The 24,283-nt window shown below is 44.9% G+C and overlaps 2 protein-coding genes across 3 annotated transcripts; one reads left to right on the forward strand and one right to left on the reverse strand.

Moving 5' to 3' along the window:
- Positions 1–2,529: 2,529 nt before the first annotated feature.
- Positions 2,530–9,583, reverse strand: mpv17l (MPV17 mitochondrial membrane protein like). Of its 2 annotated transcripts, XR_004020339.1 has the most exons (5): positions 8,787–9,583; positions 8,268–8,338; positions 5,381–5,410; positions 4,851–5,172; positions 2,530–2,573 (listed from the first exon to the last, which is right to left on the reverse strand). XR_004020339.1 is itself a non-coding variant. In XM_030736823.1 (4 exons), the coding sequence occupies exons 1-4, from the start codon at positions 9,091–9,093 to the stop codon at positions 4,957–4,959; spliced, it is 624 nt and encodes a 207-aa protein (XP_030592683.1). In that variant the 5' UTR covers positions 9,094–9,583; the 3' UTR covers positions 3,205–4,956. The 2 variants fall into 2 exon arrangements, 1 of the variants encoding a protein (XP_030592683.1); XM_030736823.1 differs by lacking the exon at positions 2,530–2,573 and having other exon boundaries at positions 3,205–5,172.
- Positions 9,584–10,153: 570 nt separating this feature from the next.
- crlf3 (cytokine receptor-like factor 3) lies at positions 10,154–24,190 on the forward strand. Its single transcript, XM_030736452.1, has 9 exons — positions 10,154–10,267; positions 15,722–15,849; positions 19,330–19,537; positions 19,619–19,706; positions 19,828–20,005; positions 20,251–20,479; positions 21,060–21,198; positions 21,342–21,454; positions 21,582–24,190. Exons 2-9 carry the CDS (start codon positions 15,733–15,735, stop codon positions 21,845–21,847), a joined length of 1,338 nt encoding a protein of 445 aa, XP_030592312.1. The 5' UTR covers positions 10,154–10,267; positions 15,722–15,732; the 3' UTR covers positions 21,848–24,190.
- The last annotated feature ends 93 nt before the right edge of the window (positions 24,191–24,283 follow it).

The raw sequence follows: 24,283 nt of genomic DNA on the forward strand, positions 1-24,283 counted from the left end.
CACCCAGAAGGCATCAATGAGGCATCCTGTTCAGACAGCGGGTCCCTACTGAAGGATGGAGCTGACACTCTTTGGAAGAAGCTCATTTCTATGGCTTGTATCTGTGATCATATTCTTTCAGTCACCATCACCATCAGGCTGAAGGGGAAACTCATAAATCAGCAATAAATAAATAAAGACATAAAGCGATAAATGCACTGAAAAAATAAAATGGGAATACATAATGAAATAAAAGGGGAAAATAATTAAAAGAATACATGATTAGAATAGAATAGAATAGAATAAAATAGAATACCTTTATTGTCATTATACAGGATATACAATGAGACTGGAATAAAAAATAAAAAAAATTAATTGTGAAAAAATAAATTTATAGAAAATAAATATATGAAATAATAAATCAATGGAAAAAATACATCGAAAATATCTACTTATGTCACATTTTAAAATTACTGTTGCCCATATTAATTATTATATTTTATCATAGTATACTTGTTTCCTGCCAGTCCCAAGCCCAGAAGGCCTCAGAGAAAATTCATGGATGTAGTGACGGAGGACATTCAGAGAGCTGGTGAGACAGAGGAGGGAGAGATGGATGCCAGGCAGCTGAAAGAAGAAGGCTTATTTATTTCTATACTTTTTGTGTGTATAATTGTGTCCACATGTTTGTGGATTTCCTGTTTTACTTTGCCAGCTCTTGTCTCGAGTGGATTGTGTTTAATTTTGCTTCCCATTGTCTCGTTAGTTTGATTCTCTTCACCTGTGTCCTGTTTTCCTCAGCCGTGTCCTTTCTCCCTAATTACCTCCTGTGTGTATTAAGCCCTCAGTTCTCTTCAGCTCCTTGTTGTGTCCTCCCTCATCCCGACTTTGGTAGTGTTTCCCTGTTCTGTGTTTTCCAGAGTATTAATCGGTTTGATTATTTGCTCCTGTAGTGTTTCTCCATATTTCCTCGTGTTTTGTGAGTATCCAGCAATAAAGCTGTGTTTTGACTTTAACTCAGTCTCCAGTGTCCTGCATTTGGGTCCACAGCCTGCAGTAAACCTCCATAACTGTGTCTGCAGGTATCTGGAGCTCCATTCTCTCTGGGGCCCATTTTAAACTACAGAATAAGTGCTGTCATCAAGTATTTAAGAGAAACTGATGGTTTTCTCAGTGGAAACAAAGTGCCTGTTGGGTTGGCAGAAATAAAATTAATTTTAACTAAGCTTTAGCACAGCTCCTCCTCTGGTTATGTGAAAACAAATATTTGGACTTGAGGTGCTTTAAAAATCAAAATCACTTTCCAGCACTGAGTGGAAACATCACTTTTTTTAAAATTAATATTGGGTGATTTAACAGTTATTTATATTAACAATTGTGTGCCATTATTATAAGCTGCTAAACCTGTGTTGAGTTTTAGGTCCTCTGCAGCTGCCCACTTTCAGTCTGTCAGTTATGTTTCTGAGGGTTGGAGGAGAAGGGCACATTTAGTCCCACCTGGCAGCATCCTTCACTCTGATTGGATAATAATTTCACTTCCTGTTGGTGGTGTCAGAGGTCGCACTGGGTCAACCCTGTCCTTTTCAGAGGGATTAAGGAGGCCTATCTGATCCTGGTTAATCCGCCCGCACCATCACTGGAGCATAGAGCTGTTACACACACACACACACACACGCCTTGTCCTTCATGTCTGTGCTGCATGTTTTTAGTCCAAACACTGACAGCAGATTGCAAACATGAACATGTGACCTTCACTGACTTTAGAGGGAATTTGGTTGAAGGGATAGAGGTGTGTTTTAACAACTACCTTTACTGGCTTTCAGAATAAAATATAAGAAAAAAAAATACTGATGTCTATACTGAATGTGTGTGTTGACCACATACATGGTAACACTTATTTTAAATACCCCCCAGGTAGACCCAGGCCACGCTGGAGAGATTATAGCTCTCGGCTGGCCTGGGAACGCCTCGGTGTTCCCCACATGAGCTGGTGGAGGTCTGGGCTTCTCTGCTTAGGCTGCTGCCCCTGCGACCTGGCCCCGGATAAGCAGGAATACGATGGATGGATGGATGGGGTCATATTTTATCATTAATAAGTCACATTCACTTTTTTTCATTTACTCATAATCCACAAAATGATTAAAACCAATAAAAAAAATCTGTTTTTATCACCTTAAAAAGTGTCATTGATGACTTGAAGAGAAAAAAGAAAAGAGTGAAAGGGAAGGTTTACAATGCTATGATGGATGGTTTGGAGACGGTGGCACAGACACAGAGGTGGCAGAGCTGAAGATGTTAAGATGTTAAGATCCTGACCAGGATAGACAAGATTAGAAATGAGTCCATCAGAGGGACAGCTTAAAGTTAGAGAGTTGAAGCTGAGATGGTTTGCACATGTGCAGACGAGGGAGGGTGGATATATTGGACAAAGGATGGTGAACATGGAGCAGCCACGCAGGAGGAGAAGAGGAAGACCTCAGAGGAGATTCATGGATGAAGGAGGGCATGCAGAAGGTTGGTGTGACAGAGGAGGATGCTGGTATAGGCTGAGATGGATGCAGATAATCTGCTGTGGCGCCCCCTAAAGGGAGTAGCTGAAAGGAGAAGATGAAGAATCGCCTTAAAAAGGAAGAAAATGTCACATAAACTCAAAATATTCAAGTGAGGAAAATCTAAGAATCTGTTTTGCGAGAATGTTCTGATGGCAGGAGAAACCGTGTGGCTGTGAGTTAACTGTGCTGCTCAAAGGTTTACAGTTAACATGAAGTTAAGTGGGAGGAAACCCCAACAGGAACATGGAGAACAAAGACCCAGAAGCTTCAGACTGTGAGATGATGACTCTGAGACAGAAAACGTATCAGAATTTTGCTTATTAAATAAAAGTAAAACTTTCAAATCAGAGAGTAAATCCATATTTTACCATATTTATTTGGGTGAACAAATTGGACCTTAAAATCTGGAAGAAATAGTGCATACATACCACTTACCACTTGGGAAAAGATAGTCCAAAATGTTATTTGTTGTGTGCACATACAGGCTGTACCTTTTATTCCACCCCATCTCTGAGAGCACAGGTAACTCTAGTTTTTATCTGCTCCAGGAACTTGTTGAACTCCCCAACAGCGCTACAACCTCACTGTTCAAGGCTTAACTCCGACACAATTTCCCCATCAAATCTCATTCCAGTCGGGACAAAATCCCATCCATTCAACAGAGAAGGAGAGAGACTTTCGACCGGTTTATTGGTGTCAAAGATGTACAAAGACGTGTCCTGGTCCTGGAAAATATTGAAGTACTAGAACAACAGAACAGCTGAGGTCATCACAGCTGGCTGTAAATTAGCCACTGTAATATTTTGACAAATAAATGAACATTCATTGAGGTTTACTGTTTTGAACATGGAAAACAGGATTTCTAAGTCTGCATTGATCTGCCGAATCATTCATCAGTAATCTCTTTGATAACTACGACCAGAAGTCTTCTAAACACGTGTAACTCATGAGTCCGGCTCAGGTAAGCTCAGGTAAGTGATGTGTAACACAGTAAGGTGTTTGGGCTGATGGCAAAAATACAGATCAGTGACAAGTTAAAGGAAAACTCAGAACTCCTGACCTCTACAGTGATGGATGACGATCCCGTCCCCCCTTCCTTTAATTTGTCACTTGCCTGTATTGGATGGTTCAAGTAACAGGACAGGATTAAAATACCACAGTTTCACGTTTTTAACTACCAAACACAACAGCAGTGGGACACACTGATACATTTCCTGCTGTAATAGCACGAGGAGCCCTTCTGGTTATCATTGTGATGATAACTGTACAAATATTGGTCTAATTCAAAAGCTGGAGTACATCCAGGGAAGTAAATATAGGATTCCCTAAATAGTTCACAGGGTGGAGTGAATTGGAGTGATTTCTAGGTCAGGTTCCAGTTCCTCCTGGGGGATCCTGAGGTGTTCTCAGACCAGATGAGATATCACAGTATGTCTCCAGCAAGTTCTGGGTCTACCCAGGGGCCTCCTCCCAGTTGGACGTGCCCAGAAGGAGGCGCCCAGGAGGCTCCTTCCAACATGAAGGAGCAGCAGCTCTGGTCCGAGCTCCTCACCATAGCAGTGTCAGTGGCTCGAACCTTTATCTGCGTTCTCAGGTTTGATGACTTTTACTGAGCACGACCTCATGCTCGGGGGGAGGAACTTTTCTCATTTTTTAACCAATCGTCACCCTCTTAAAATAGGCCATTACTTTAAGAGGGTGACGAACTGATACATCAGTGCATCCCAGAACTACATTTTAAATTGTACGTACACACATGAATATAGAGTATACATATTTGCAGACTTTTTGTCAACAAGAAAAGGCACGACCGGTGCAAAGCAGAAACATCAGCCCTCAGAACTGGCCTCAGGAGCTCCGGTGTGCTGCAGACTCAGCAGCCATGGCCTGTTACCTCAGCTGAAATGTCTCTGCTTCATTTCAAGTGAAACCTTCGAGGTTTGGAGCTGAGAAGAACTTCTCTTAAGCTTTAATCCTGCAGCTGGTTTAGTGTTGGATGCATCACTTTGGTCCAGAGCAAAATATCGCAACAGCTTCTCGGTGTATTTTTATGCTCCCTGAGGTTGAATCCTAATCATTTTGGTCATGACCAGCAGCCTCATTTGGCCAAAATAGTCGCATCTAGACATTAAGTAACTGGATATAATGAGTTTAAATGAGCCCTCATGCTTCCCTGAGGATGAACCAGTTAAATGATTCTGACTTTTACTCACGGTGCACTCAAACCAAACACAAACATACCTATGGGTGCTCTCATAATGCAGAATTAAAATCTTTTCATCATGCCCGGTAAATAGCCTTATTTTTAAAAATCCATACCAGTCAAACCTTTGTGTGCGTATGTGACAGGTGGTGAGGACGGAGGTCTCATTGCGCTGATTTAAGTGGAGGTAAACAGGCGCTCTTCTGCTCCTTCCTCCTTGCTTTAGTTTTCCCGCTGTGTCTTTTGCTTCTTCCGGGCCAGTCGGGCCTCGCGCATCTCCTCCAGAGTTTTACGCGGGTCCAGGACGAACGCGAGCGCCACGCCGGCCGTGCCATCGCCGTTCTGCCGCGAGAAGCACAGGAAGGTGGCCCAGAGGAAGGCGCAGCAGCCCATGAAGGCAGTCCGCATGTGCAACGGCATCAGGGCGAAGTTGAGGAACTGCACAGTGGAAGCAGAGAAGAGGACCATCAAGCAAACAGCTAAAGTTTTCCTCTCAGCGGGGTGCATACTGTAGTCCTATGTATCTAGAGACTTCATGCCAAAGAAGCCAACATTTACCAGACAGCAAAGCAGTGAAGCCACTGAATTTAGCTCCACTATTTTTATTGTGACTTTAAACAAGTAAAACTAAATAAATCTGGTTTACCTGCATGAATGGCCAGTACATGAGTCCAGTCTGAAAGGGAAAACAAGACATGATCAGAGTTTTTAATGCCTACAATCCCTGCCCGTGCACACCTGAGAGGATCACAATAAGAGGTCAGGGCTGGGTTTAGAAATGAGGTGAGGATACTGAGCACGGGATACTTCTCGTTCATTATAAACACATAGCAGACAGAAGTGGACCACGCACTCGGGAACATCTGTTGCTTTAATGCAGCCGTAACATAGTTTTTACATTAATCTCCACCAGGTCACTGGAGCCCATCTAGAAAAGAGAAAGCATCTCTCTCTCGTGGTTTCAATCCACTGGAAACAGTTTGAAATGGACGAAGCAGAAAAGTCCCAGATGAGATAGAGGGGATCCACTCCAGGCTCCGGGGGCCTCACAGGAGGTTAGAGCTGGGCTGGGGTTAGGAGGCACCATTATGGAGTGATGTGAAGTACAGGGCGTTAGCTTTAGTTAACAGACAGAGAAAAGCCCAGTGCAGGCTGATATGTTTAAATGACTTCAAAGGCAGTTAGTGACACGGGCCACATGCTCTCCTCCTCCATCGTATGAGCCGACATAATGAATACTTTTATTTCAGGAACTTAATGCTAAAACCTTTGTACCTTTATACTTTAGTGGGATTATTACATTATTACATGGATCATCTCACCCTATCCCAGCATCCTCCTCTGTCACACCCTCTGCATGTCCTCCTTCACTATATCCATGAATCTCCTCTGAGGTCCATCTCTTCTCCTCCTGCCTGGCAGCTCCATCTTCATCATCCTTAGTCCAGTATCTCCACCCTCCCTCGTCTGCACATGTCCAAACCATCTCAGCCTCTCTGACTCTGAGCTGTCCCTCTGATGGACTCATTTCTAATCCTGTCCATCCTGCTCACTCCCAATGACGATCTGAGCATCTTTAGCTCCGCCTCCTGTCTTTGAGTCAGTGCCACCATCTCCAAACCATCCCTCACAACAGGTCTCACTACCATCCTGCAAACCTTCCCTTTCACTCTGGCTGCTCTCCTTCTGTCCAGTAAAGAGTTCAAATACATGTTTATCTTGTTTATCCATTTTGCACACCTATGCACTGATTACCTGTTGCTGTGTCTGGGATCATCCCTTTGCCACACAGGTTTAAAAACACCAGAAACAGCCTTACTCAAAGTTCCCATCCCAGTTATTCTTGGAACATGATTTAACCTGGACTTTTCCTCAGATGGATCATCTTCAGTACTACAGAAATGGTCCCTGGGTCTTGGACCCTGGGTTTAGAGTTTTTGGGATGTTTCTGCTTTTTCTGGTTTTGACTGTCTGTATTATAGTTCTGCCTTCTTGATATTTAGCTTTCTGCTTATATTTTTAAGTGTTTGCATGTCTTGTTTATTTCCTTGCCTTATTTCTTGTGGTGTTGTTTCGTGCTGTTTGCTCTGTGCTCCTGTTACAAATTGCTTTAGCGTCGTTCTAGGTCCTGAGATGGGATTTTTGTTTGAGCCTTCTCTTTATGTTTTACATTCCCGGTGCTTATGATGTTCCTGTTGTCTGTGCCTTTAGTTCCCTGACTGCTTTAGCTAATGGGTTGTTAATCCCTTTTTGTGTTCCCATTCTCTTCCTGGAAGCTTGTCTCAGTGTTCATCTTCTGTCTCTGTGTCACGTTTGTATGTCTTTGTCCTGCTCTCAGTGTTAGTTATTTCCTGTCTTATTTTGATAGTCTCGTCTCCTGTGCTTTGGGTTTAGTTTGGGTTTAGGTCTCTTTATCACCCGCAGGCAGACTCAAATATAAACACTGTTGTGTATAACTTTGTTGTTACTAAACTTGCACATAGATTTTTGAAAATTATAACCTATATTTGTATTTTCAGTTGTAAAAGTAGTTAAACATGTTTTTGTGTTTTTCACAGTAAAAAATAGAAACTTTTTATGTTTTTGTGTTATTACAAAATTACACCCCAGACGTCTCATATATATATATATATATATATATATATATATATATATATATATATATATATATATATATATATATATATATATATATATACCTCAAAAATCGGATTCATTGGGTTCGAGTCCCAAACCAAACTGGATCAGAAACGTATCGTATGGTTAACAGGACCTCTGTGTCATCTCCATGATTCAGTATTTGGAGAGTGACGTTTGTGAGACGGGCAATGTTCAAATCAGGTAAAACGTCTACTGGGGGCGGGGCTTGTTGCGCCCGCAGCTCTTGTCTGTGATTGGTTTCAGCTGCTCTCCCACCTGTAACCTGTTGCCTGCTAACCGCGTCTCTTTATATTGTCTCAGTTTCCCCTCGTCCTTTGTTGCCTTCTCCCTCATGGCTGCGTCCTTCCTCGTAGTGTGTTGCCTAGAAGCGTCTTGGTTTAGAAATGTTTGCTCCTAATCTGCTTTATTTTGTATTTAGTAATTGCTCAGCAGTAAATCTATTTGTGAGTTTACGTCTCGTCTTCCGAGTCCTACATTTTGGACCCACCTCCTGTCAAACAGCTCGTCCTCACAGAAATACTGCAGATCATGTGATTTAAAAATGGAAATGGAAAGAAAAATAAAGGTTGAATTTACTCAACGTTATTAATGCAGACGTGCAGGTTTCTATAGAATTATCTGCGTTTTACTGGAATTACAGCATTATGACGGTGTGCTTTACACTTGGCAGGACGTCTGCTCCTAAACGTCCTGAAACCCACTGACATTTTTATCCCCTGGCTGTTCTCACGGCTGAATTACCCTACATGCTCTCCTGTGGGCGCCGAGCCCACTGCGCAAAAGCAGAAGCGCAATCTGGGTTAATCTGGTCGTGAGCTGGCAAGGGAAGGTGACTTTCCTTCGCTTCTTGCAGCTGCTGAAGGCCTTCTCACCTTCCAGGTGTTGAAGAACTTCTCCCTCCAGTCCTCAAAGATGTCCTCCTTTCCCTCCAAGAAGCTCACGCCTGCGAAACAGAGGAGAGGCTTAAGGCACAGTTTAGGACGTGCGTCTTTACGCACAAATTCAAAAAGTATGACACGACCTCTCACCTTGGCCACCTTGATGTTTAACTGAGAGACAACCTTGACAGGAAGCCACTTCACCTTCCCCCTGTTTTAGGCTCTTAAAGTATCCCCACCCACCCCCGCGGAGATTTTGTGCGCTAACCTAATCCATCATCGCTCATTTTGGGTCATTTCGGGTCAGCACTCCGGCTGTGATGGCTAGATGACTTTTAAATTTAGAAAAATACCAGTAATTCTCATATTTGATCTTCTGTACAAAGATTATATTTGATGGCTTCAAACAAAAGCGCACTGCTGTGATGCGTACACGTGCGCTTTGCCTTAACATGAACCAAACTCTGAGTTCTGTAATCTGAATGTGGATGAAATGAAAGCAGCCCATCTTACCGGTGTAGAAGACACTGGTGGCCAAAGGCGACGCGAAGCTTTGGTCCAGCAATAGTTTGCGGAAAACCATCCCGGCGGACTTTCCCGGGAAACGCCTCTCCAGGGCGCGCAGCCAGAAGTAGTTAAAGTTTCCCTGGAAGCTGATTGCCACTATGGCGACATTGCGAGTGTGTTTCCAGTCAATGCGCTCCTTCTGAGCCATGAGCTGGTGGGCCAGGTCACCGCCGGCGAATAAGCATCCGTACAAAGTGACGTTGGCCAGCCAGGGAAATCGCTTGGCGGCTTCTTTCAGTACAGCTCTCCTCATTGTTTTTGGCACCGTTTGGGACGCAGGTGCCTACAGAATCGCCTGCTGTGAATGGTTTCAGCTCAGCAGTCAAGACGCAGGCATAACAGTTGAATTCATTTGGCAAGGTCCTGGTGTCACCCTGGACGACAGGACGCAACTCATCAGTGCGCTGTAATCTGAGAGGGATTAGACGTTTCCGCCCGCAGCAGGAATATCACACATCATCAAATCTCAGAGGAGAAATGCCAAAAATGAAATAAAACAAATAAAACCCTCTCTGAAACAATGTAATTCATAAAACCTGCCATGGCTCCGCTTTGGTCACGCGGACAGAGCTTCTCTCTCAAAGTATTGCGTCCTCGAGCTGCGTAAAAACCATCACGATATAAAAATTACAGAGACGACTGTGCGAAAAGGATCCACTGGGATGTTAATTTAAATCGAGATCATTCTTGCTGCTGCCCGTGAATCAGGTCCTTCTCCAGCAACAAATCCTGCAGGTCAAGCCCTAATCTAAGGGGATTGTCCTGGTAGGCTGAGGCGCACATCCAACTGCGTCACTGATACCAACAGCAGCAAAATTCTAAAACAAAATAAAATGAAATAAGATAAAATAAAATAAGCTGGTGTCTTGTAAAGACATTGCAAACCTTGAATAAAGAGAGGTTGTCATGCCAGAGCTCACTGTATTCAAATGCTGTATACATTACAGAGCACTAGAGGGCGACATTTCTTCACACTGGGGCTGGTGTCCCTTTCTCTCTTGTAAAATGTAAAAAAAAAAATGCAGTGTTAGATATATGCGAAAAATAAGATTTTATACATGTAGAATTTTAATGTAAGAAAAACTTAAATTGCATTTATAACGTGTCCAGCTTCTTGATAGTTTGTTGGTTTAATTTTGGACTAAATGGCCCTCCATACACAGTTGGCCTCATAACTAATTTCATCAGTTCCACTTCGATCAGAAGGGGGGTTTTGATTAGGGAGGAGAAAAGGAGAATATATCAATCTGATTGGTTGGTTGTCTTGTCGCTCGAAGCTTCCTCCTCTGTGATTGGCTGCTGCCCTTAAAGCCTCGGAAGTGTCATTTTTGGACTTGAGCGAAAACTTGAGCTGATCGGTGTGGCGGCGGCTTCGAGCTGATTCATAACTCTCGGGACGAAATGGCCACCAGAAAGCACTAAAACAGGTACGGTTGGGATCTTTCCCTCCCAACATGTAAAGAGGGGCTCTCAGTTTTATCGATTTGTCAACTTGTTGTCGTAATTAATGGGTGTGTTGTGTTTGTGCTCTCAAGCGTGCTTCGAATTCATTGTCTTTTTTTTTTTCCACAACAAGCGACCTCCAACTTTTTCTCAGTTTGCTAACCTTACCCTGAGAAGTTGACGACAAACTTGTCACCACACCAGCTCGCGTGTATCTGCTCTTTATCCTCCTCTTCATCACCTCTTTATGACCTATTTATGCTCTGATACTCGCATCCTCCTCTTCTGCCTAAATTCACCCGAGCAGGCAGCGCGAAGCGCCCCTTAAGGTCGGCTTTACACCGAGTAGGTTATTACTATGTAAATGATTTCTATGCCGAATTTTTTAAAAGCTATTTATTTATACTAAAATACCTTAACATTCAGTTATTATGATTTAACATTGTTTTCTGACGCTCACAAAAGTAAAAGCTGAAGTTTTCCAGCGGAGTTCGGCTGAACTCAACTGTTTCCAAATGTGAGAAATTAGTTTTGCAGTCACATTTTATGCATTCTTGAACTCTTAAAAAAAAAAAAAAACTGGAGGCTCTTAAAGTTGGCGGTGGGCGGAGGTTTATGTAGAAAATAACTGCAAAATACGGAAGTGACTGCAGCGGGTTAGGACGTGTCTGAAGCCTCCTGCGCGCTTAATAATAATTCTAACATGCGGGTTTGCACTTGAGTCTCATAACTTTCCTGTGGCATGCAGCCTCAGGGGTCTTTAAGCTCATTCTAGGTGCGATTTTATCAACTTAGCGTTCAGGTCAGCACATTGAAGGCAAAGCTGGACTTGATTTTATTAGATCTCCTGCAGTGTTTCAGTTTATTTACTTTTTTATTGTTGATATACAGTATTTTTACCTGTTACTATCCACGCATTTTTTTAATTTTATTTTATTTTTCACCCAAATGGGAAAGCTCACAGCCTCAGAGCTGCAGGGTCAAAATGCAGGAGACTTCATTTGAAAGGTCGCATCTTCTAGTTTCTGTTTGGAAATGTGCTCGTTTAGCACGAGGATCTATTTCATCAGCTTGATTTGATGTTATTTCTCTTCAGTTATTAGATGTGAATAACTCAAAAATCATTATGACTTTTCCTGCACCTCACAAAAGAAAAGTAACCATCATGATACAGATTCACAATGTACATAAAGTTGTAAAAAAAATAACCTAACGCAGGTAAGGTAGAAGTATTCCCCGTGGAGTGCTGTATAATAATAAGAAACACTGGTAAAAACCCTGCATTCATGGTTAAAATAGATGCATGTGGGCTGTAAAATATCACCCAGCTGACAAGACATTCACCCAGCTGTCAGTTATTTGTAAAATCTGTAATATAATGCCTATTTTTGACAATGTTGAGACTTTATTTTTTACATAGAGATCTTAAAAAGCACTGATTTTGACTCTTAAAGTGTTACAGGAGCCTGGCTTCACATATTTGTGTGAGGGAGCTGTGAAAGCAGCATGGCGGGCCATTCAGGTTGACCTAAATACTCCAGAGACACACTGCTGAATAATAACACATAATAATGGACAGAATAAATAAAAGCTAGGAGGAGAAACTCCTCTTCATTTGTTTCCAGCCACACCCGTATCATCTAAACAGAGAGAGGAAAACCAGCACTCAGAGGGATTATAAGCCACAGGATTACAGACACACAGGGGGGGGGGGGGCTGCACTCTTCTTCAGGGGGTGTAAAACAATCTGCAGGAAGGCAGGAGTGTGAGAGAGGAGGACCAGTGTTGGCGAAGTGTGGTATGCATGTCAAAGTGAGTGCATGCCTGCATAGCTGTTTGCATTCATGTGTGCATAAATACATGCACTGGGCTTTTGTTTGGAGGCTGACACAGTGGATCTTTGTGCCTGTTGTCTGTCTGCGTGGTAACTGATGAAAAAGTGCTGTGCAAAAGTCTTGAGTCACCCCTTGGTTCTTTATATTTTCCTTCCAAGGAGCCACGCTTCAGTGTATCCGGCCCTCAGTGATCTATTTCTAAGTGATCGTTTCCCTACCTGCCAAATTCCCCTTCCTCTAACCCCTGCTAATCACTCTTTTAAAGCATGTGTTGAGTAAAGCCTGATTTATTGTTTACCTTCATGATAAGCTGGAATGGTGGACCTTATGTAAAACTTTGCATACTGTATGTGGCGGGAGCGCGGTGCCTTTTCGTAACTTCCTCTTTGATGCTGTAAAGGAAGCGTGGCTGACCACAGCAGGTAGCGTCACTGCTTTCAGCTCCGAGGAGGACGCAGCTCAGACTTTAACTGTGCGTAAAGACAAATCCAACGTTTTACCAAAAGTCACCGACGCAGCAGGAGGTGCACGAAGGTTTAAGCCAAATATCCTGCAGCGAGAAGCTGATTTAATCTGTCGGTGTGTTTCATGGTGTCATGCTGACAAAAAGTCACCACCTGCACCAGGCTAGATTAATAACTCACAGAGCATTTATGCTATTTAAAGACCTCTTTACAGGGTCCAAAATTAATACACACCAAGCTCCCAATGCAGGTAAATGTTGGTACCAAAGCAGTGATGTAAAAGCTGTGCTGAGAGGAATTATTTTAATGGGGAAAAAATTGCATTTTTTCTTTTTTTTACTACATTTAATATGCAGTTTTTATTCCTTTTTTTTTATTATTTCACCCAAAATAAGAAAATTAGAAGAAGAGCTTTTAAATGTAAAAACCCTGCAGAGCAAGTCTTAGATGACATTGAAGCGACTCAGCGTAAGAGTTTGAAGGATCAGGTGTGTAAATGTGTCGGGTAAATATCTTTAGAGGAAACGTGCTTTAAACACGGCACCATAACCTGTAAAATAAACAGATTAATTGATGAGATGAAGGATCAGTTTAAGCTGGCACCTCTGACAGGAAGACGTTGAAGGGTGGTGGTAATTCACCTTACCTTCACTTTCATTCTGCCTGTACAGATTTTCCACAGTTCGAGTCGGTGCTTCACTCACAGGTTTGTGGCATTTATTTTAATGAAATTGTGCCTCCTGCAGTGCTGGTTTGAAGCGAATCGATGCTGTTACAGTTCGACATTAGAGCCCTGATGTTCAGTTATCTCTGACTGCTTTGAATCAGGTGATGCTTTACAGATTGGACGTGCTCCTGGCGACTGTCGTGCCCGTGCAGCAGATTTCTGCTATGTCGATATGAAAATAATTAAATCACACAGTTTGAAAGAGTGAAACACCAAATGTCTTTGAGTGGACAGCAATGATTGCGGGAGATTGGCTGACATTGTTGGTTATTGATGCAGATGCTGTAAGGGTCCGCTGTGGTGAAGTCGATCCGTGTTCCTCCCCTCACCTGTGGCCACGGGCTGTGCAGTGACTGAAAGAAGGAGATCATAGATGAAAGAGGCAGACGTTAGCTTCTGCTGAAGGGTGTCTGGGTGGAGTAGAAACGCTGAGGTTCTTCAGCATCTGACTAGGATCCCTCCTAGGTGAGGTGTTTCAGTTGTGTGGGAGGAGGCCCTGGAGCAGATCCAGGACACGCTGGAGAGATCACGTCTCGCTGTTGGTTTGGGAACACCTCCCTGTCCCGCTGGAAGATCTGGAGGAGGTAGCTGGGGAGAGGGAGGTCTGGGCGTCCCTGCTGAGACTGGTGCTGGATAAGCAGCAGACAAGTGCAGCATGCACTGAATAAAATATTGCGCTTTAGCAGTGTTTGCCCTATTGAAGAGTTAGGGAGTTCAGGGAGCCTGCAGTGAGAATATTCTGGGTTGTAAAAGTGCTCATAGAGGTCATTTTGCTGCTGGTGCTGAGTTGTAAGTCCAAGGCATTATTATTATTATTATTATTATTATTATTATTGTATCTGCAGTGACGTGAACCCTGATGGAGCTGCTGTTTTAACTCCATGTTATCAGCTTTCCAGTCGTTGCCTTTGGCGTTAAAATGAAGCCAAAATCAGTAGCGCCACATTATTTTAGTGATGTTTGATAATAATACTAAGGTCACAGGAAGAGGGTCATTAAAGCCAGCATTTATGATCATTGTGGGGTTTTGATAGGCTGGTGGACCACACTTAAAGGTCACCAAGGATCCCACAGTGCTGTAATGAAACCAGAAGTCCTGCTTTCTCGTTGTGTAGTAAACCGGCTGGTACTTGTGGTGCCTGGCTGGCAGCAGAGGAAGTGGGTTACTTGTTTTCTTGTCTGTCACAGAGAAAGCTCTGCGTGTTTGTTTGACTTGTAGTATTTCTAGCAGAGGTGCAAGTTATGCTGCCGTCCCAGAGTAGCCACAGCAGCGTCTATGCAAAGCTGAATTATGTGTGAGTCCAGTGTGTCGCCCTCACACGGCTTGTTGTTTGTGTTCATATTCAGTTTATTAACCAATAAGACAAAAACATGCCTGAGATCCTCATGGTTGGTCATCTTTAGTTTACAAAATGCCAATAATTGGATGAGTGGAAGAAAATGGATGGAAAAAGTTTAATCAGGTGTGCAGAAGGTGCCAGAATAGTGCCATAAATGTGCTGAGAGTGTTTTTCCCCATAATCAGTAACACTTGGAATAAAAGAGGCATAGAGGTTCATCATTTAATCTCGGGAACACACCAGATGCCAGTCTGTCCTACTGTCTCAGTGTGCTTTTATTTTGAAAATCAACCCAGTTTTTAGCATGGTTTCCAACAGAAATCAGAGCTTGTGTTGCGGGTCATCTGGCAGAAACGCAAACATCACGTTATGGTGAGGATGATCAGGACATTCATCGCAAAAATACACAAGTGTTGAATTGAATTGCTCGTTCCTGCTTTAAGTTTCTGTAATCCTCTTGGAGTCCATCCGAGGAACGCCGTGCGTTGTCGGTGGACTTTGAGTCACGAGCAATTAAAGGACACACGGGCGTCCACGCTCAGTTTAGTCCACTCTGAGCCGAGCGTACCCACGCATACGCTGTCTCGCTTTGTGCCATAAAAAGTGAGTTCAGTACAGTCTGCATTCTTTCTAATGGCCAGCAGGGGGCGACTCTGGTTGCAAAAAAGGAGTCTGATTGAATAGAAATCTATGAGGAAATGATCCCGCTTATCCTGTGATTTAAAAGCTCAGCAAACACTTTCCTGATGAGGTTATGGTCTCAGTCTCTGGTTTGAAGTCTTGTTGAATACAACGTGCTCCTCGTTTTGTAAAGTAAGGTCACATTTGAAGTAAAATAGATGACACTGTGTGCCTCTCACGGCCAACATTTTTCTGTTTTGTCTATGATTTAAAAAGTGTGAAATGCATGAAGAGAAGGACTTCCTCAGAACATGATTCCTGAGGCCTGCTACAGTTAGCTGGAGTCATTTGAAACCTCTGCGATCTGTGCCAGTACATTTACAGTTTAGTTTTAGGTTACACTGCATCCTGGGTGTGTCCAGTAAATATTCCTCCCTCGTGTGTGCGGCAGGAGGCGGGAGGATGTCTGTGGAGGTGGACGTGTTGCTGCAGGAGGCCAAGGAGAGCATCGAGGCGGCCCAGAACTACCGCGGTGAACTCCAGCAGCGCCTGCATGGCCTCAACCAGGCCCGCAAACAGGTACTGCAGCCTGAGCTCATGCTACTCCCTCAGTGCTTTTTCTGTCTGTTTCATTGCTCTCGCTGTCTCTGGAAAAACTCATCCAGGCCGAAGCGGTGTGATTTGTGTTAGCCCCTGACTCAGAAGAATCCCAGGAGAGTACCCCCCCCGCTGTCTCTCTCTGTGCTATCTCTTCCTTCCCCCCGCTGTCTTGTTTTACCCGTCCAGCTGCTCGCAGTAAACAATGCTGCTGTTTCCTGTGGCTGCGGGCAGACAGCGAGCCTTAGAGGAAAACTTAAGGAAGAGAAGGAGAGAGGGAGAATACTGAGGCGGGATTTTGGTCCAAAGAAATAAATCGCGGAGCTGTGTTTTTGAAACGAGCAGCAGGATGAGAAATGAAGCCTGAAACTGCAGTTCCTCTAATGTCCACACGAGGCTCTAAGAGTGAGTCAGTCCCCATAGAGTTCATAGAGTGGTATAAAACAGATTTTGGGCTCTATAGATAATTTAATCCTTCATAACTTCTGTGAAAGTGTGAATTTTATTAATTTTTTATTAGTTGTAGCACTAACTGGAAAAATACACTCAGGTCTGAGCTAAAACGGCCATTTAAAAACGAGCAGATGATGACTCGGCGGCTTGAACATTGTGCATATATGGCTTCAACGTTTTGGTACGTGGGAGGGGAAACAGCCGGTTTCTGCTGACCTGCCTCCACCTCAGCTTCCACAGAGCGAGTCACAGAAAGCTGAAGCTGCCAGAAGAGGGTGGAGCGACCAACATGGAGACAAAGGCAGCTGTTTAACTAACAGCTCCACCGCTTAGAGGGCAGTGTTGGATGAGGAAGTGGTGGTGCAGCAGTTAGTGATGTTACCGCAAAGCAAGAAGATTCTGGGTTCAGGCATGTCGATCAGCTGGGCTGTAGAGTTTGCAGGTTCTCAGTCTCCGGTGAAATGCCTGTTAGGGGAACGTGTTTCTTGGCCCTGTGATGGACTGGCAACCTGTTCAGGTGTACCTCACCTGTTTCCCTGTGAGCTGGGATTGGCTGTTGTGAATCACTCACAGGGATTTTATTGTTGTTGTAAGATGACCCCACCCCTGAGCATGATCACATGAAGTTGCGGAGCGGGGTCGGCATTACTGGGAGCTTCGTGGCTGAGCAGGTGTAATTTGCAGGTGGTCCAGGACTTTTGCCCATACAGTGTATCTAAATCTGCTTTTATCTTCCCAGTCTGGATGAAAACGGTGCCAGTTCACCGTAATGATTTATTCCTTTGCTCCATGAGCGTTTCCCAGCAGTGGAAAGCTGCTCTTGTTTTGCTGGTTTTTATCTTTTTCCCACCATGATTTCTATCAGAGGGTTAGTGCTGGTGCTGCTGGTGATGAGCACCCCTGTCTGTGATCCAGTTGCTGCCTTTCCATCGGCAGTTTGTCTCCTGCTGACTCACTGAATGCAGCTTCAAAAGAAGAATGCATAAATAATTTGGACATAACACCCTGCAACGCAAACCTGAGCACCTCCGACTGATCCAGTCACCTTCCATAAACATGCAGTTTCCCTCATCCATGCGAATAATCTGCACACATTAAACGAGGTGTAAACTGGGACGTAGGCTTTTATTTGTGCAGCTGAGGCTCCCTCCACCCAGTCTCAGCTGCTCCGTCGCACATCATCCTGGATCGAGACGGGCTTCATTTGTTTTTTTCTTTTCTTTCCCATGACCCTTTGCTTTCCCACAGAGGGAGATGGCTCACCACCAGATTATAGGAATCCAGGAAACATGACACACACACACACACACACACACACACACACACACACAGAATAAGAGATACCAGAGTGTGTGTTTGAAATCTTAGACAATGCTATCGCTGCACCATCTCACCTCTTGTAAGAGCTGTTTCTGTCCCGCCTCATGTTGGATCATATTTTTAGTCTGATTTTATTTTTCAATTCCCAAAATCCCAAAATATTGATCATTCATCATCTGCATTGTGCTGATAATCATCAGGAAACTGTGTCCACTGGAAAACTGCTCACACACACACACATATGCATGCACAAAGATCAGTGTGCACTCTGGCACAGTGTGTTTCCATTCTCATACTCGTCCCGCCCCGGCGTTATCAGTGCAGCAGTTGTCAATCAGCCTTCCGTTTCCTGTCGTCTCTCTCTGTATATTCATTGTGAAATCCCACTCTGTGTGTGTGTGTGTGTGTGTGTGTGTGTGTGTGTGTGTGTGTGTGTGTGTGTGTGTGTGTGTGTGTGTGTGTCTGCAAAGAGGAACTGAGACATGGCCTCCACTGACTGCAGATGACGAATCAGTCAGCTTCCTGGTGAGCTGCTCGTCGGTGAAGTCAGTTCACTGCCTCTGTGTGAGATGTAACTTCTGACTGTGACGGTACGAATGATGTTGGGTCATTCCATGAAAATCAGTCAGCGCCTCCCACCTGAAACCTCACAATCAGCTGATCATTATTATTATTATTTTTTTATGCCTGTAATAAAGCCATCCAAAATGTTACCGTCATACTATAGGTATGTTCTCAGTTACAAGTGCTTCAAGTACACAGGAGCAACAAAAGGCTGGACTTGTCATCATCTACAGTACAAAATATAAAAAGATTCAGAGAATCTGGAGGAATCTCTGTGTGCAGGGACGAGGCTGAAAATCAGGACTGCAGTAGAAACAGGTCTGATTCTGCCGTGGGAATCAGTGCAGGGGCTCAGGAGCACAGCTCACCGTGCCGTCCACTGATGCAGAGATCATGCAGAGAAGAAGCTACATGTGAACGCGACCCATGATCCAGTCTACTCTGGGCCAGAGCTCATTTAAAACTGGGGGGTGCATCAGTGCCTATGGAACTTGCAGCTGGCACATCTGGAAAGGCTCCATCAATGCTGAAAGGTATGTACAGGTTTTAGAGCTAAACCGCAACCGCATCCTGCAGCTATTCCGAGAGTCCGGCTGCTGAACTGGCCTGCCTGCAGCCCAGACCTGAAAGCACTCGGCCATCAGGAAATGAAAAATGTGACAAAGATGACCTAAAACTGCTGAGCAGCTAGAATACTCCATCAGACAAGAACGGGACAGCATCCCTCTCCCAAAAGTCCAGCAGCTGCTCTCCTCAGTTCCCAGATGTTTACGGACCGTTGTTAAAGCAGAGGGGAGGCTGCACAGCAGGAAACACGGCCCTGTCTCAACGTTGAGACGTGCTGCTGCCATCAAATTCAAAATGACCTCATTTTTTTTCTTGAACTGGTACATTTTCTATGTAATATTGTGAGTAAAATATGGATTTATGAGCTTTGCAATTCAGTGCATTCTGTTTTTAATTTACATTTTACCGTCCTGGCTATCTTGGAACCGGGTTGGGTTGAACTTTGGTACTGTTTAATTAAGTTTTCTTCCAGCTTACTGTGCAGCACTACACGGGCCTTCGCTCCCAGGCTCACATCCTCACCTGTTTTACCCTCTTCTTCTTTCATTGGTGGTTCAGATTCGAGGCAGCTCGGGTCAGGCCCGCGAGACCCTCCGGAAGCACTTTGCAGAGCTGCAGGCGGCAGCGACTCGATTGCTGGCGGAGCGGCTGGCTAACCTCCTGGCCGAGGTCGACACCATCGAGGCCGACAGCATCAAGCCGCTGGACGACTGCCAGAGCCTCATCGAGCATGGCGTGGGCCAGGCTGACGAGCTGCTGAGAGAGGGTGGGTCCCGCAGAACTTTCTCCTTTTGGTAAAATGATGTTAAAACCAGATACAAACATCCACTTTAACCTCTCTGTGCAGGAGAAGCAGCTCTGCGTTGTGGTCTCGGAGAAAAGGAGGACAAACTTGGCAGTTTTACAAAGAAGGCCATGCACATCCAGCTGGACAGGTGGGAGACTTCTGACTGCAGGTGTGTAAAGTCAAGAGGAACACAAATCGCCTGCTATTTTTAACTGTGTGTGTGTGTGTGTGTGTGTGTGTGTGTGTGTGTGTGTGTGTGTTTGCTCCAGTCTGCCAGAGGTCCCAGCATTGGTGGATGTGCCATGTGTTTCAGCCCAGCTGGACGACTCCCTGCTGGGCCTGCTGAAGGAGCGGGTTCCCCGCCACGGTGCCGTCTCCGCCCACCCACCCGTCCAGATAGAGGAGCTGCAGGAGAGGCCGGGCAGCATCCTGGTCCGCTGGTGTAAGGTCAGCAGGGGTAAAAGGGGGGGTAAAGAAAGTCCTGTATAACAACCTGCTTCAAAAGCTGTTGCAAACTGCATGTCAGTGTCAGCCTCTGCAGTAAAGTCTTTGCACCAGTCAGCACCAAACTCCTCCAAGCTGGCCCATTTCTGTGAGCTTGAAACCACAGAAGTGAACTTGGTTCCTTTTAAATGTTGTAGTTTGTTTTTGCGCATTTTAAATAAAACTGGACATTACTGTTCGTGTTTCAGGTGGACGAGGACTTCGCTGCTGCAGATTATCGGTTGCAGTACCGGCGTTCCGGCAGCGGGGGGAGCCAGTATGAGGACGCCTACATCGGTCGGGAATCTGAGTTCCTGGTTCTTCACTTGGACCCTCACACTGATTATCTGTTCAGGGTCTGCGCCCGCGGGGAGGGTCGCACCGAGTGGAGCCCCTGGAGCATCCCACAGACGGGATACACCACGCTGGCACCGCACGGTAGGTGGAGACTTCCCGTCCAACCGAAACCCTGAGGGCTCAGAAAGGGAAACCCTGTAGCAGCAAAACATTAATGAAAGTTTTGTTTACCTTGCGATATGTGGAAAAATGGGTGGGGTCCAGCTGAAAATGAACTGCAGTGTTTCCCACGTCTGTGGCACTCCATAATTAGTGAGGTGGTGTAACTGTTATCACAGACGGGGCTGAGCTGAGGTGTGCACCGTGAGCCAGAATTAGAGCTCAGCATTGGGGGGTGTGAAGGTCTGAAGTCTTTGCCTTTCCCCTCAATGTGTTCTTTACTCTCAGAGCCTTTAACACCTCCGGGGCTGCAGCTGAAAAAATAGAGCTGCAAACCGTGATGTCATCACAGACCTGTAACCATTTTTAGGCGCGGGACTCGCTGTCGCCTTCTCCTGACTGATGGGTGCAACTCTCTGTGTTTTAAATGTTAATATATGCAAACCTAAAACTTTGAGTTGTGTCAGATTAGCAGCAGAAAAACAGATCAGGTCTCAGATACTCAGACTCGAAGCGTCAGCAGTTTATGAACCCTTTCTGTGTTTGGTGTTTTATCTTCCAGAGTGGCGTTCAGGGACCGAGGGCTACATCCTGAGCAGCAGGAAGAACATCGCCCTGCGCAATGACTCCTCCCACTCGCGCTGCCCTGTCCTCTACTCCAAAGCCCCCACCTACTTCTGTGGGCAAACACTCACTTTCAAGTATGCCGACAAAAAAACCATAAAACATGGAGATCTTTATGTTTCTCTCTTGGACTTCATATGCAAATATATGTAAATCCACAGTTATATGCCTACAGTGCATTTTTGTGTGTGTGTGTGTGTGTGTGTGTGTGTGTGTGCAGGATCTCTGCAGCGAGTCAGATGGATCGGAGGGACAGTCTGGGTGTGTGCATTGACAGCGAGAGTGGGGAGGAGTCACTACAGAGGGACCAGGCTGTCTGCATTTCCACCAATGGTACGCTGACTCTGATAGGCTGAGCCTCACTGGCTCCAAACACCATGATTAGGTTCTCCAGGACTACAAATCTACAAAATCTGCTACAAATTGGTTGATGAATAAATGTGAAACCGTTTCCCCTCAGGTGCCGTTTTCGTCAACGGTAAAGAGATGACCAACCAGCTGCCCGCTGTCACCGTTGGCTCTGCCGTGACCTTTGACATGGAGGTGGTGAGCCTGTTCCCCATCAGCAACAACAACACGAGCGAGGGTGGCAACTTTAAGCTGAGGGTGACGATCGGCTCAGGGAACCGCGAGGTGGTGTTTGACTGGCTGGTGGACCAGCCGGTGGACTGCCTCTTCTTCGGCTGCTCCTTCGCCCACTCCGGCTGGAAGGTGCTCGTGTTTTAAAAGGGCGGCTCCTCCGGCGTTCCCATTTCTTCTCCTTTTTCACCTCACAAAAAATAAAATCTAGTTTCGTCCCAGAATTTAACCATCCAACCGCTCGCACATGGGACCACCGGGAACGGCCGTGACGAGGAGCTCAAGCAGAAGTTTAGCTGTGAAGAATCATTTCCTCTGGAGAACGCCGTCAAGCCGTTTTCCTGATCTCCGGAGCAGCGGCGCTCCCGATGAAATGCTGGTGCAGCAGCAGCATTGGGTTTTTAGCATCTGCTGAGATTTTGTTCCGCTTATTCGACACGAACAGCAGCTCGTTTCTTCGGCTCGAGAGGCTCCGGTGTGTCGTGATGGGTTTCTGCTGGCCAGTGAGAACGAAACTGCTCCCTGACGTCTGTAGTTGGAGGGATATCGCTCTCCCGGAGCAACGCCCACCTGAGAAATGTTCAATTTATTACAATCATTGATTCAGCTCTGTGTGCAGATGTGTAGCTGCACATTAACCCTGTGAGGTCTGATGTGTTCACACCAAATGCAGGGTGAAATTTCATCATTACACTTGGAAGACAAATCGCTTTCCAGCCACTGGAAACCCACAAATATTCACCCCGATAGCTGGAACCAAGTTACATGTTTCCTGCAGTTTCACTCGGTTTCCCCCTTTGGTATAAAACCAAACTTGAATCACTCCATCTGCTATTCTGAGTTTCACCCTTTGCATAGACTTTGTATGCAGCTGTTTGATGTGGACACACCAGAAGTCACCACTGATGACGAGTAACCTGAACCCCTAACCTTTTTTTTTTTTTTTTTTAGAAAAACAGGTTTCTTTTTTCACTGATTACCAAAACTCCTGAGAGAGTCACATATTTGGATACCACAGGGTTCGGGTTACTCCGACCTCACAGGGTTAGAGAGGACAGTAAAACCAAAAACGGTGAAAGTCCTGATGAATCAGACTTCATCCAGAAGCCCCACGTGGCATCTGGAAAAAATAAAACCACACAAATGTTGGCATCTAACAGAAATGTTAGACTGACCCAAACACTTGATGATGATTTTTTTTAAAAAAGCAGAAAAGGGGAAAATCTCCGCCTACCTGCAGCAGCAGCCTCCAGGTCTGCAGCACAAAAAACGGTTTTAGGATTCAGGCGATGCAAAGAGGTCAATTCCGTGTTGGGCTGCGGTGACTGTCGGGGCTGAAAAATGAAGCCAGTGCCAAAACCTGCAGTTCCTCTAACACCCAGCAGAGGCTCCAGCAGTGAGTCCGTGCCCATAGAGTTCAAGGCAGAAGTAAACACGTTTACAGCCTGATGCAGAAAGCTGTTTGTGCTCTCCACCCTCTCATCCATATATGGTCACTTCTGGCTCCAAAAACCCAACTTGACGACGCCCCAAATGCCGACACGAGACTTCAAAATGAAATCATAATCTGTGGGTGATGTGACGGGGGCTACGCCCACATTTCACAGCTAATGACTCCAATTTCTGGCAGACAGGGGGCGCTCCGAGCTGAAGAAACGAGCGCCTTTGTCCTTTTTGCTTTTTAAGCTTTTTAAGCTTTGTCCTTTTTGCTTTTTAAGCAGTGACAGTATTTAAAGCTGGAGGGTGTCAGGCAGCATGCCCCCCCCCCCCCCCCCCGTGAAACATAACGAACCAGCAGCAATTTTAAGAAAAACAAAGTCAGCTAAACTTGGCTTTAGCTGGGTAGGCTTTGGTGACATAAAGAAACAATTCCCGATGGATTTCTGTTTGCCCGCTCTTGCAGTGTGCCACATTTATGCAACTTTCATGTTTTGTTTTTTTTTCCTGCTTATTTTCTGCACTCTGGAGGAGCAGTGGGCCTAAAACTGGTTTAAAATGTTCTCAGATGTCTTAATATTTCATCTTCTTCCTGCACAGTGTTTTTGTTCTGCACACAGTGGATTGTCATAAGATTTATCTGCCACCACTGACTCACTTGTCATGCTTTTATTTTTTATTTTAAAGAAACATGTCTGGACTCATTTCAGCTGCCTGGCGTAATCTCGTATCAGCTGATGAGACGAGTCAGGACAGCTTGTTGTTCCTCAGACGTTCTCCTGTTTTTCTGCAGAACTGAGCTCAATGTTACGTGCTTTCAGAGAACTGTGGGACTCTGGATTTATTCCAGTTGATGGTACAAAAGTCCTGAAACCAGCAACCTCATAAAAGCCTCCTTTATTTTATTTTTTTCTCTGAAGTTGGAGGAAGCAGACCTGAAATGGCTGTCTGTGTCAAAGTCACATCAGTGACACCTGCTGGTCAAACCTTTGTGTTACATGTGTGTTTACTGCCTCCTTCACATTTTGTTCAATAAAGATCAGTTTGTTCTGATTGTGAGGAAAATGTAATTGAATTTTTAATGACATTAACACAGATTTTAATGTCTTATTTTCCTTTTTAAGGGAAGACTGCAGGCCAGCTTTC

Source organism: Archocentrus centrarchus, chromosome 8 (genome assembly GCF_007364275.1).
Source record: "Archocentrus centrarchus isolate MPI-CPG fArcCen1 chromosome 8, fArcCen1, whole genome shotgun sequence".
Lineage (NCBI taxonomy): Eukaryota > Metazoa > Chordata > Actinopteri > Cichliformes > Cichlidae > Archocentrus > Archocentrus centrarchus.